Source organism: Lactuca serriola, chromosome 2 (assembly GCF_051521515.1).
Source record: "Lactuca serriola cultivar US96UC23 chromosome 2, Lser_US96UC23_V15, whole genome shotgun sequence".
In the NCBI taxonomy this organism is placed as follows: domain Eukaryota; kingdom Viridiplantae; phylum Streptophyta; class Magnoliopsida; order Asterales; family Asteraceae; genus Lactuca; species Lactuca serriola.
Window position 1 is genome coordinate 198,181,870 of NC_136409.1, and position 14,687 is coordinate 198,196,556.

Below are 14,687 nucleotides of genomic sequence, written 5' to 3' on the forward strand. Positions count from 1 at the left end.
AGACATAGTATCTGAATGTATTTTTTCAATATTATAGCACCCTTAATACCTTAACAGTAAAGCAAGTCAAGCTAGGTTAAGTGTTTGATCTTTTCTACTTTAACGGTCAAGAGTAAGGTTAAGTCTAAATTGTTTTTCTCCTTTTTTTTATTTTTATGTTAATAAATAGACTTTTTATATATGTTAATGAGTTTGACCTATAATGAAATCATGTGTTTGACTTTCAGAAAATTGACTTTTAATCTAAATCAAGAGTTATTTTAAATGGAAGTTTAAGTAGAAGATGAGCATAAGAACATGTTGAGGAGAGGAGACTTCAAAATATTTTCAATTTGGTCAAACTTCTTTTGTCTTTAAATTTTCATTTCTAGAACGAATTTATTCCAAATCATTTTAAAGCCTCTCTAAATATTTGTTAAAGAGTATGTGGTCTAATGTATAAATATGAAATCAATAGCATTGTAATTTGAGTAAAAAACTATTCAATATCTGATGTATAACATGGCTATAATTGGGTAGAGTTTACAATGTACAATGATTTAACAAGAATAAATAAAATTTGAGTGTTATAATAAATAAGTCATTGAAAGTACATTGATTATTCTTGATGGCTAAAGATTTTAAAATGGGCTAAAAAAACTTCGCTTTAAGTGGATAAAATTGCTTGCAACACGCTAAGTTGGATTTTGGTTTTAGTATTCATGATCTTTAGTTTTATTTGTGTATTAAACATATATTCATGAAAAAAAATAGAACCAGGGAGCAAAACCATGTAGTAAATAAAGCCTAACACGATAAAAAGAAATGTCTAATTCATTGCTCAAGAAAAACTTAAATGTAAGACCACAACCCTAACTAATGAGCTTCATCGAATCCAAATTATAAAAGTTCATTGAAATACTACACATGTATTATACATACATACATACATACATACATACATACATACATACATACATATATATAGAGAGAGAGAGATAATCTAGTTCAACAACGAACTCTCCAAAAGAGAGCGAACCAACGAACTGTGCATCAAATAGATGCATAAGTTTTTTTTTGTACATTTCAATTTGTAGTCCAGCCTTATTGAACGATGTTTCACTTCTAGCCTCCCCAAAACTGGATGAACAGTGAGTACTCTTTCTTCTTAATTTTGATTTCAATTTACTCTTTTGCTTTCCCCTTCATCCTGTACGTGTTCTAACTATCAAAACACGTTCATCCATCTACGACGATAAACATTTCTCCGCATTGATTGTTGGATGATTCAATGGTGTAGATCCTAATAGTATGCAACTCTCGAAATCTATTTTTTACTTCATTGTTCCTCTATTTACTGAATCAATTAGGTTTCAAAACAGTTTCGTTTTGTTGCAAATTACTGAGTTTGGGTAATTTCTAGTGGTTGCATTTAACAATGAGATTAAATAGTTAAAATCGAGCACATATTATGTTGAAAACACATTGACTCTTTGCTTATTGTGGTAAGTCTTAAATTATCTTAATGGCTTTGGAAACCTTAGTTGGTAATAGTTCACCCCAACTGTTTGAAAAAATGTCTTAAAGAATGTTCATAGCCATATGGTAATTGTCTTGACTCTTAATGCAGTTTTTGAGTGAAATGTTGGACTACCATTGTGTATCATCCCGAATTTCAGAAGTATGATTTAAGGGTTTAAAGTGTAATTTCGAAGAAGGGACTCGACGAGTAGATATGCTTACTCGTCGAGTCGGAAGCTGGACTCGACGAGTTGGTGTTGGAATGAGAAAAACCCTAATCTCGAGGGTTACACCCTATTTAAAGGACTTTATGTCCTTCTCTCAGCCTCCTTATTGTCATTGAGAACCAGAAAACCCTAAGCTCGTGTGTGTGACGCCTTTGGAGAGAGATTGAAGCTTTGGAAGTTGTTTCTAGTGGAAGAAACTTGAAGATCAAAAGGGCTTGCATCAAGAGAGTGGTGTAGATCCCGAATCTATTCCAGTTTGGGCACATCTTGGAGGTAATAAGATGTTACCTTCACTCTTTGGCATCTAGATCTATTCATGGATGAGATTTAGGGCCATTTTGGTATGTTTGAGATCTATTTCGGGTTTGGAGTTCAGATATGAAGTTGCTACTCCAGATCTAGACTTGTGTTGTTCTAGAATGTCATAAAGCATCAGTCAATGAGTTGTTGGTGAAGCCCCTTTGTCTTAAATCCTATCCCTAGAGTGATTTGGACCTTTAACTCCTTGGTTTCACGTAAAGTTTGCAACTTTACGTGAGAATCATGCCCTAGAAGAGTGGATTTATAGTTTGGAGCCCCTGCATGGATCAAAAATACTCTGTATGGATGAAGGACTGAAGAGACTCGGCGAGTTTCTTGGGTGGACTCGGCGAGTCATATGAAGATATGCATGAACTCGACGAGTTGGAAGCACAACTCGGCGAGCCAGTTGAAGATTGCCTTGGACTCGGCGAGTCTGGTCGCAGAACCCCAATCTCTTTTGGTTAAAGATTCGGATCAGTGAGTCGGTTGGCGACTCAGTGAGTTGGACATGATGGAATTCAGAGATCGTTGGACTCGACGAGTCTTGGGGTGACTCTGCGAGTTGAGTCGTGCTATGAGAGTTTTCTGAGTTTGAGAACTCGGCGAGTCGACGGTTTAACTCGGAGAGTAGATTCAATCAGGAAGGTTGAATTTGGCCAGGACTTTGACTTTGACCTGTTTGACCTTCAGGGGTGTTATGGTAATTTTGGATATTTATGTCAATGGATCATTGATGGCTATAGTTGTTGGAGTTTGGGGCAGTGTTTTGGGATTTTGCTTTCGTGGTTCGGTTCGGCAGTTGCAAGGTGAGTTATCCTCACCATATCAACAGGGTCTAAGGCACCAAGATCGGCCCTTATGGATTTGTATTTTGATTATTATATAATATGTGCATTGTTTCGCATCCTGTTAGTTAGGATGGTGATATGCTTATGTTTAGTGATCGGGTTCGGTCGATATCCTAGTTATAGGATTATGCTATGATATGACCTGGGTAAGTCGGTGTCCTGGTTTAGGACGTTGTTATGCTGTTTGATCTGTTAGATCGGTTTGTCTGTTATTATGATAGCCTATGAATGTATGTGCACATGTTGTTTGATTTGGGTGTTGGGTTGAGGCGGTCCTGCTTTGTGCTGAAGGCCAACATACCCAGGGCGGTCCGGATTGACTACAAAACCCAAGAAGGTATGTTAGTCAGACCGAAGGTCCGGGTAGCGGTCCGGATAGGCTGAAGGCCCCGTGAGGCGGTCCAAACGTGCCGAAGGCTCAGAGAGCGGTCCAGATAGACTGAAGGCCTGCGAGGCGGACCAGTCAGGCTGAAGGCTCATTATGCTTGCTGTTTGGTTATATATTTATATGGCATGGCTTTGTGGTTGGTATTTTGGGGGATAGCTCACTAAGCTTCAAGCTTATAATTTCAGTTGTTGTTTCAGGTACCTCTGGTATCGCGGGAAGTCGAAGGCTTGATCGTACTGCTCCTCTCGATGTTACGACTTTTATGATTTGATACTGGTATACTCTGATAACTGTATTTTGAAAACAAACTATGTAATGACCTAATGGATTAAAATGTTTTAAAAGTTTAAATTGGTTTGAATTTTTGGGTGTCACACATTGTCTTTACTACATAAAAACTATGTATTATTGTGACATCCCCAAAATCTCGGCCAGAAAAGACCGATTTTCATTTATGCTTTTAAATAATTTCAGAGTAAATCCTTTTGATTTGAAAGAGTTGCGGAATTTGTTCCCAAAACAAAACATGATAAAATAATATTTATCAAAGCATTTCATCAAGAGATGCATTTCATTATATAATCAAAACTCGGGATGTCATGTTCCGATACAGACCATAAAGCATAAACGATAAACATTACAAGTCATTCAACAAATATATACATATACAGACTTGTAAACAAAACAACAAGATGATCCATCCATCTTACGCCCTTGCCACTTCCTGTAATACAAATAAAACTGAGTGGGTCAGGCTTGGGAGCCTGGTGAGCATATAGGGTTTTCAACCCACAATAAATAAGTTATATTTAATTTCACCAACCAATCACTATCCCGATCACCCATTCCCGTTATCCTCACTTTACGTCCCTAAAACAACAACTATCTCAAGGGACCTAATCTAGGATTTTCATCGGGACGGACATCACTGCTAAGGGGTTTCCTCAACAATAGATATCCTAAAGGCAACCATGAGGGGGATAGAGTACACCGGTGAACACATCGTTCACAACACCTACAAGTTATGAACCTGCTAGCGTTCCACTGGACTGTCTAGAAAGAGTCCGTGGTCGTTATCCATACTCCGCTGAATAACTAGATCAACAACAACAACAACATCGAGGCCTCTCATCTGTTTATTACACACCAACTATCTACCCATGTTCTACCCAACATAATAGTAGATAAGAATATATTTTCATACATAGTTTAAAACCTATATATCATTTTCATTCAATATATATATTCCATATAACAGATGAGGCATACCACATAACACGTATTTCATAGAAAGCAATTCAGATCTATGAGATGGAATAAAGTGAATATCCATTCACGCATACAATCACAAAATATACACACAGCAAGTATAGCGCATAAAATACTTCATAGTTACTTGTTAGAAGAAAGTAACTGCACCCACACACATATAAACCACAATTTACTTAATACACTCAAACCGCACTTGTATTATTATCGTGTTTATGAAAGGTAGTATACACTCACTTGATCAGAAGATGATCGGACAACACTACGACTTGCAGAAGTAGTAATCCTCAGCAGATCTGGAAGATCTCTACAAAAATCGAACTTCTCGCGGGTAGAGCTTCGACTCGGGAACCGCACTTCTCGGGATCTTCGGGATCTCGGGACTTGCTTCGGGTCTCGGGGATATTACCGGGGCTTCGGGGTACTTCTGGCACGCAAAACGATGTAAAACGGGAGAGAGAAGAGAGAAAATAGCAACCATAAACGGCTGGCCCTTCAAATCTATTTATAGGGCAAAATTTGGCCCTTGCCACGTCGTGGCAACCTTGTTCCACGTCGTGGGCTTGGTCGTCACTGCATGCGTCATCCCAAGTTGCATCTGGGGGCCTTCCGGAGGTGACAGGACACTTGCCACGTCGTGGCATCTGACAGTTTTGGGGTTTCGCGCCCCGAACTTCAGAAATTCATAACTTTCGCATACGAACTCCGTTTTCGACATTCTTTATATCGCCGCGAAGGTGAGATTATGCTCTACAACTCTCGTTTAGACTCCATTGGCTAATTTTGACTTTATTTTTAATATAATATAAGTATATTACTTATATATTATCTTTAGTAGGCCGGGACAGGAAAACTCCGCTCGAAATTCATAACTCCTTCATCTGAACTCCGTTTCCGTCCGTCTTTCCGTCGTTGCACTACTATCAATGAGATCTTCAATTCTCATTTGGATCACTAAGGATAGATATCTATCTACCTTAAATTCACTATTTACGTCGCGCTGGGTCGCACTGGGTCGTGCTGGTTCTGTCGCGAAACTTCGACAGGTCATAACTTCTTCGTTATAACTCGGATTTTGGCATTCTTTATATATTCGGAAACCTCATTTCGACCACTACAACTTTATATAAAGATATCGGACTTATCTCATACTTTACTTTTGACGCTTATTTTTATTCTTAATTAATCAAACCACATAATTAAGCAATTAGGCACAAAACACATAATACTCAAATAATATACTTCTATTATTTCAAAACGGGTTACAAAAGTTAACCTAGAATATTACATTGCTAAAAATGGCAAGCCCGGAAACACAGGCGTTACAATTATAGCCAATGGTTGTGTTTTGCTACAATTTCTACCTCTTGAATACTAAATACCAAAAACATTAGTCCAGTTTCTTATGATTTTGGAATCAAGATCATTCATTTTATCAATTTGGATTTTGGAATATGTCAAAATATTGGTAGGGCCCTAAACACCACATATCAATTTTGTCATACCAAACACTACAGTTGCACAAAAAGAGAAGGGAAGAGCCAAACCAAACATGAGTATTTACTAAAATGACGGGAAAATGTTTGTGATACAACAAAAATCAAGAGAAACAAGATGATACTAACAAACTAGCATATTTAAATACAAATAATAACACATTTATTGTTTTGAAACATTAAAAAAATAATATTAATGAAAATAATAAAAAACCATAACTAGTATAAAAATACATTATAATTAAAATCTCACCCAATATTGTTTTGTTTATTTATGTCACCATTTTCTTTTCTCTCTTTAATATTTTTGCCTAAATTTCTATGTTTTTTTTCCCTTTACCATGTTTGCATTTTCTTTTATTAAAATCACCAATTTCAAAATTATTAACTTTTGTAGCTTTGTTGGGAAAGATGAAATAATGAATACTACTGGAAGTGGTCTAAATCTTAGTAGAACTCGATCTTATTATTACTAAAGCTTACATCTACTCTGGTGATGGGTGGTTCATGGATGGTATGGTTATATTTATTATGTGAACATAAGTATATAAAATAAAAATACGAGTTTAGTTATTAGTTCTTACTGTTTTTCTTCTACAGTGTTTCATGTGACCGACCAACAAGGAAACAAAATAACAGACAATATGATGATTGATTACATAGAAAAAGTATATTTTATTTAAGAAAAAAGTTTTATATATATATATATATATATATATATATATATATATATATATATATATATATATATATATAATCTTACAACTGTTTCATGTGACCGACCAACAAGGAAACAAAATAACAGACAATATGATGATTGATTACATAGAAAAAGTATATTTTATTTAAGAAAAAAGTTATATATATATATATATATATATATATATATATATATATATATATATATAATCTTACAACTGTTATTAGGCTCTTGGTCCAAAAAGCTATACATAAGAGAAAGAAGAATAATTGGCTTCAGTATTCCTCTTATTCATTATTCTCAACTGTCAAAATATTGGTTTAATTTTCATATGAAATTTAGTTGGGATTTAGCTTTTGAGTTTTGATTATTAATCTTTATCTAGGTAATTTGATAAAATAGATGTTGATTATTAATCTTTTCCCCATTATACCCTTGCCCTTCATGTTTATATTTTTTGCTTTTTGTTTAATTCTTTTGTAATGTAAAAAAATTTGTGATTCTTTTTCACAACAAAGTCTATATGTGTTTGGTGAGACTGTCTCCCGTATTTTAAATAGAGGATGAAAATATAAAATAAAAATTTTTATTTCCTAAAGCTTGACCTCATTCAAACGAATTAGTAACAATGTATATGCATATGCATATGCGTTTGTCTATGCATATGTCATATACTTATACTTATTCTTATGCATGTATATTTATATACTTATTAATATGCATATGCATATATATATATATATATATATATATATATATATATATATATATATATATACATATGCATATGGCATATGCATATACTTATTCATATAACTACATATATGTATATACATATTTATTCTTATGCATATGCATATCCATATACTTATTTTTATGTATATGCAAATACTTATTTATATGCATACACATATACTTATTTATATGTATATGCATATACTTATTCTTATGCATATGCATATTCATATACTTATTCATATGCATATACATATATTTATTCTTATGCATATTCATATACTTATTATTATGCATATACTTATTATGTTGCATATCTTATGCATATGCATATACTTATTATTATGAATATGCATATGCATATACTTATAAATATACATATAGTAATTCATATGCATATGCATATACTTATGAATATGCATAATAATCATATTTATTTAATTGTCTTATGCATATATTTATTTTTATGTATATGTATATGAAGTATTCATATGCATATGCATATATTTATTCATATGTATATGTATATCTTTACTCTTATGCATATAGACGCATTAAAATTGTTTTTTAAAAATGTTCATGTGCATATATATATATATATATATATATATATATATATATATATATATATACAAAAAAAATATGAATATGCATTAAAATGTATTTTTTTTTTCTGAAAATTTCTTTTTTAAATATTAATTTCGAAATGTAATAAACATTTTTGCTGATTTAAAAAAGTAATTTTTTTTTCAAATAAGTGAAAATATACCTTATATTTCAACACTAAGATTTATAAAAGGATTTTTTTCAAAAAAATACATTATTAATGCATTTATTTTGTATATATATACATTTAAAAAAAGTGCATATCCACATGCATATAATATTTTTTCATGTTTTTTTTGTATTTCTATTACATATATGTATTTACATGCAGATTGTTTTTCACCTATGCACATTACATAGACCCATAACCACATTTTTTAGATTTAAAGGTAGCTACAAAAACCATAATAAATGATAAATGCTATAATTTAAAATATTAAAAGTATTAAATTAAAAACAATTTCATAGTTACAACTTTTATTTTCTTGTTATTAAATATAAATGTCACAGAATAAAGTAAAATATAACTTACAAAAGTTACAAAAAAAAATACAACAAAAGAATTGCAGCAACATGGACCAATTTGCATTTATAGTTTCAATCTTGAGACCAATGCAAGAAAGCGAATGGAGGCTACTAATTTACCGATGTACGAAAGTGAATGGAGAAAAATGTTGAAATCAGGGAATGTGTTCGATATAAGAACGGAAGCAATTGCGCTATCGTTTCAAAAAATTTGATAAGATTATATTTGCTGATTTATTGTGTGATATTGTTCAATTCCAAATAATTGGACTAATATTCTGCTGATTTCTTGGGACCGAGTCCAAGATAATATAGGCCTCAATACGGGAATATATACTCAATCGAAGCTTACTGTGAAAAAAACTTGATATTTCTCCATATGTTGAATCAAATTCAGAGTTTTTGACTCATGTAAAGTCAACTTATCTGTCTGCTTAGAATATCCTTTTCTAATTTCAGTTCTTACTATAACAACATTGTACAATGAAAAATCTACCTAACCACTGTTACATGGAAGTATATTGCTATTTCTTGCATTACTCTTTATGAATAATGTTTCTCTTTCGATTCAAGGTTTTAATGGTTTCAACGCTCAAGCATGACAACTTTGTTGAGTTGTGTGGTTACTATGTTGAGGGAAATACACGTCTTGGCTTATGAATTTGCGATCATGGGATATTCATATGACATATGCATATAGATGCATTAAAAATATTTTTTTAAATATGTATGTGCATATGCATATGTTTCTTTTTTAAATATGCTTATACTCAAACAATAAGAATATGCATTAAAAATGCATTTTTTTGGAAAAATCTTTTTTCAAATATTAATTTCGAAATTTAAGGAATATTTTCATAGATTATATATATATATATATATATATATATATATATATATATATATATATATATATATTTAAAAAAAAAATGAAAATATATGAAAATATGGTAATTAAATTAATTGTAGATAAAAAGTTTGTTGGTTTTCTCCCTCAATTTAGTTCTCCATTGATCTTGCTTATATATATATATATATATATATATATATATATATATATATATATATATATATATATATATAGGGTTAGGTTATATTGTTTTACTAACTATTGTGTGCCAAAATGCACAGATCTGGACCACTGGATGAATATAATCAACAATCATCATCTGAGGGTCTATGATATTACCATAGGGTAGTATGTATCATATAATTGCATAAATTTTAGCAAAAGGGTATTTTGGTCAATTAACCTATTTTAAAAAATGAAATTTTCGGATTTTAAGGGATCATTAATTCCCTTACTTTTTAAAAATCTGAATTTTTTAAATTAATTCTAATTAAATTTTAATATTATTTTTAATAATAACCGATTTTATTCTGTCAGAATGACAAAAAGTCAACAATAAACTAGTAAATATATTTGCGGTTTTATTCTTGCAGAATATTGTTTCATTCAAGATATTTTTTATATTAAACACGTTTAAAGAATTATACAACACATTATCAAGAATAACATTTTCTAAAGAGTACGGATTACATTAATTCTTAAAGATTTAAACTAAAAATGGTTAATAAAGAAAAAAACATCAAAATCTAACAAAAACACTAATCTATTCCAAAAGAATATTATTGTTAATAAACACTTTATACATTTTAGCATAATATATTTTGCAGGAATACACTTTAGTTCTCCATGTTTGTTCTCCTTTTCCACATCAATGACAGTCTTTTCAAAACCTAAATCCACAAAAAAAAAAAAAAAAAAAAAAAAAAAAAAAAAACATAATCAACTTTCTAATATTAAAAAATTCGGAGCATTCTAAAAGAATAATAAGTATAAATTCTGATAGAATGTAGTAGACATCAAACAGTTGTAATTTATTCTAACAACATGCATTACTAGTTATTCTCCTAAAATATAACATAACTTCTATTCTAATAGAATTTAAAACATCTTTTTTTTTATAAAATGAAAACAACAAAATAACATAACTACACATATTAACATCTTTTACATTTTGGCAGAATACATTCTGCTAGAATATACTATCATTTTTCATGTTTTTTTTCTTTTCCATATCACCAAGAACTAGGAAGGTACACATAAATTTTTTACATTTTATAAAATTCAATTACGGGTCAAAAACTCCAATAACAAAAATTAACCACCTATAAGCAAAATACTAGACAATCAATTAGCAAGAAGAATCAAAATTCAATTAGTAATAAGAATCAGAAAGCAATTAATAAAAATGACAATCATGTAATCAATAAAATTGAACTTACCTGATGTTAGTGGAAGAATGAAATCCTAAGAACTTAAGTAATGCACAACACGTAAATTCAAAAAAGAAGATGCATCCATTAATTTTGAAAATCCATTAAAAACCCCAAAATCACTTTCCAGTTTTTGTTTCCTTAAAATGTCAAACAAAAGAAAAAAAGAACAATCATTATTTTTTTCTTATTTTCTCTATCTTTACGTAGACAAAGGAAAAAAAAACATAGTTTAATTGGTTTTGTATGAATTGATTTCTCGGTAGAAAAAACAAAGAAAAAAACAGAGCCTTTTATGAGAATTCAAAAAGGACTTCTTCATGGTGTTATACAACCATTCATTGAGAGGAAAAGGAAAAAAAAAAGATTATCATTTAGCCATGTTAGCTAGAGATAGAGATGAGAATAGGGAAGAAACTTACCACTGATAAGCTATTTCTTGGTGTTCGATTCATGTCTCGTCGATTGAGTGGAAGTCGATTGCTCTGTGTGCATATGGAAGAACTAGAGACGTGAAAACAAATTAGGGTTACAGAGATAAATGACTGGAAGAAATGCATACATGATTTGTTTCCTTATTTTATTTCCTTAATTGCAAAATTCAATTAAATGATTTCCTTAATTAAAAAGCACAAAATGTCCAAAATACCCTTAAATGATTTATTTAATTGTTTATTATTTCTTGAATTCTCATTGGTGCATTTAGGCACACAATATTTGCTAATAACATTTGAACCTATATATATATATATATATATATATATATATATATATATATATATATATATATATATATATATATATATATATATATATATATATATATATAATACCCCCAAAATTCTTTGACAAAGATGTATGCAACAAGACACGATAGTGTAAAGACTTTGTTTTAATTAAATCCAAAGATATTTACAAATGACAAAAGAAGACTTTGAAGAACAAACCCATACATCAATGACACAGTGTGCCTTGTACGATTCATTTTGCTTAGCATATAAATTCCAATGGTTTCCCAACATCCTTGAGATGTCTCCGTACCCAAGTGATGGGTGAAGAATTTGAAGAATCGGAGGTAATTTTTGTGGAAGTTGCAGTACAAAGCAAACAAGATAATCACTACAACGTTGACGTACGCCAAGGTAACGAGTTAAAGAGAAAACGGAAGAAAAAGAGGAAATCTTCAATGCCAATTAACATTCCAGAAAATAAATTAAACTTACATGAATATGAAGAATCGGTAGATGATTTTCATTTATTTGAAGATGATGATGAAAGAGGTGAGAGAATAGTTCCGCCTCATGTGATTTGGCATCGGAGAATCGTTGAAAATGTTGCATATTCAATATACACAGGAAGAGGGACGACCTTGAAGATAAGAGATTTTATTCTAAATTTGACGGGATTTCTCTAAAATTGATTATCATGGTTTCTTTTTGATCACTGAATAGAAGGTTACGCTTGTAAGGTATACTATTTATATTTTTTGGAATACATTATCGAATCTAAAATTGCAATTTTTGGACAAATGATGCGTTTTCAAAACTGTAGCTCTTAAAAACTTTCTTTGTTGCAAAAGAATTTATTTTGTGTCATTATAAATAAATAGTTAAATACAACGATTAGTAAGTAAAAATATAAAATGCACTTTATAAAATACCCACTCACTCGTTTTGTAAATTATTCGTCGTTATACCTTCTTGGATTTTGGTTTTTACTTTTTATAGTGGTGAAGGATGAAGAACATATTTTCATCGCCGACATTGTGGATTTCACACGAATCTAGTAATGGGTTATACAAATTGAACATATTTTCATTCCCCTATGTTTATAGTAAACTTTGAATGGCTTAAGTATTTTCTTTGTTATATTTTAAATTGTTGTATTTTAACATATAACCTAGGTTGTAATATATTTATGATTAAACAACATTAAAAATTTACTTATGCAACAATATTTTTTAATGATTTGTGAAACATTGTCTGACATGTTCATGGATCCACCCACACCCATACCCACACCTAATTAAAAGTGGAGGCTTTTTAAATTGTAATATGGAGCACAAAATATTTCCATAACAAAACAGAATAAATAAAAATAAAATACAATACATCTAATGATCTAAGACATGGGCCATCCAAATATCCAATCCACCTGCTTGCTAGCTAATCACGATCTGCTTCCTCTATTTCTTCATCCTCTGGAACACCTCGTAAATACAGAACATTATTACATCTGCATATCAAACACAAATCTTTTTAGCCAAGAATCTATGCACAAAACAGAACATTATTACATCTGCCTGCCTACATACCTGATTAGAATCTCTCCAAGGTTACCAGTAAACTGCCCATCAATGTATTCTTCAGAGTTGGCCAACTGGAAAATAAATAAGATGATGCCATTGAACAACATTAGAGGCACAAATGAACATAACAGGTTGAAACAAAAGTTTAATCATAGCATATACATATACCTGCAAGTTCATGTATGAATCAACAGAGACAAGATAACCTTTGTACTCCATTCCCCACTTGAGCTTCACAATCACAGGCTTCCCAGTCAAGTTGTTCAAGAAAGGTTTCGGATTAACTGGTACAGTCTGCAATGCATAAGCAACTAACTTAAGTTCCCAAATTTTCATCAAAAGTCTTTACAAAACTATACATTCAGAAAAGTAAATCATCTGCAAACTGTTCAAGAATCAAAAGAAATTCTTTTAAACCCAATCCAACCATCAGCAAAAAAATTACAATTTTCTCCACAAACTTAGATGCTGATGATGATAGTTTATCAGATGCAACTTGCAAGTGAGAGTAAAATGAAAAAGCTACATGCTAACTACAACCCTACAATCAGAAACAACTAAGCGATAAACTTGAATCAAATGTACAGTTTAATTAGCCTTAAGATCTTCCAACTAGCAAATCTACCCTACTTGAGGGTTAAGAACACGATAACGATCTACTCATAGACTGGAAACAGTCTAATTATCCTTATACAAGAACGAAATAGAAGGAAAAAAAGAGATACTGAATTCAGAAGCTCGAAGATTGTTACTTACAGCCATTGTCGTCGAGAAGAGGCGAACAGCCGATTTGACGATGAAGGTTTAGGGTTTTGACGTTCCGTCAACAGATTATCAGACTGAATGCGTTAGAAAAGTTTTGCGTTTAAATACGTTAGATGTGTTTTGGGATTGTTTTTTAAACCTAGATGTATGTATTTTAGTTTTTGTAGTTGGAAAAGTTAGACTTTATTTTTTTAAGTTTTATTAGATCGGAAGGTGTGGGTGGGAAACTCTTGTCATTTTTTGTGGGCCACAACTAGATCTGCTGAACGTGTCGTGTCGTGTTGTGTCAAGACATTAAACGGATTGAAAGGGTTTGATCCTAACCCGACCTGTTTAATTATCGTGTCGTGCTGTGTTAATCCGTTTATTTTTATGTCGGTTTCGTGTGGGTTTCGGATTAAGATTTAGACCTTGTAAATATGTTGTGTCATGTCGGGTTGAAATATTTTAAAGGTTGAAAAATAGGAGGTGTGGAGGCAAGAAGGAAAAAGTGAAAAACTGGAGTTATGAGATGGAATGACAAAATTTATAGTAAGTTTAGAAGGAAAAATGAAAAAAATTAAAGTTGAGGAGCAAAAAGGACAGGTGACGAGGATGACTAAAATTAAGTAAGTTTGAAAATTTGAATATTATTTCTACATATTGAGTTTGACCCACTACAAGTCTATAACATATAATATATTTATAAAAATATGAAATTTATAATAAATAATATACAATTAAACGGGTCATATTCG

At 31.2% G+C, this 14,687-nt stretch overlaps 1 protein-coding gene and 1 long non-coding RNA gene across 2 annotated transcripts; both read right to left on the bottom strand.

Annotated features, from left to right (window-relative positions):
- Positions 1–10,133: 10,133 nt before the first annotated feature.
- Positions 10,134–11,969, bottom strand: LOC145088042 (uncharacterized). Its single transcript, XR_013700954.1, has 3 exons — positions 11,831–11,969; positions 11,300–11,381; positions 10,134–10,337 (listed from the first exon to the last, which is right to left on the bottom strand). It is a non-coding gene; the product is annotated as an uncharacterized LOC145088042 (long non-coding RNA).
- An 846-nt stretch (positions 11,970–12,815) lies between these two features.
- On the bottom strand, positions 12,816–14,101 carry LOC145088041 (putative small nuclear ribonucleoprotein F). Its single transcript, XM_079026232.1, has 4 exons — positions 13,942–14,101; positions 13,354–13,479; positions 13,192–13,256; positions 12,816–13,112 (listed from the first exon to the last, which is right to left on the bottom strand). The coding sequence occupies exons 1-4, from the start codon at positions 13,945–13,947 to the stop codon at positions 13,043–13,045; spliced, it is 267 nt and encodes an 88-aa protein (XP_078882358.1). The 5' UTR covers positions 13,948–14,101; the 3' UTR covers positions 12,816–13,042.
- Positions 14,102–14,687: the final 586 nt, after the last annotated feature.

What these genes read in the sequence shown, in the direction of transcription:
- LOC145088041 (XM_079026232.1), bottom strand. An exon ending in ATTCATACATGAACTTGCAG is followed by an intron (nt 13,257 to 13,353) that starts GTATATGTATAT and finishes TTTATTTTCCAG; the next exon opens with TTGGCCAACTCTGAAGAATA. An exon ending in CTTGGAGAGATTCTAATCAG is followed by an intron (nt 13,113 to 13,191) that starts GTATGTAGGCAG and finishes TTTGATATGCAG; the next exon opens with ATGTAATAATGTTCTGTATT.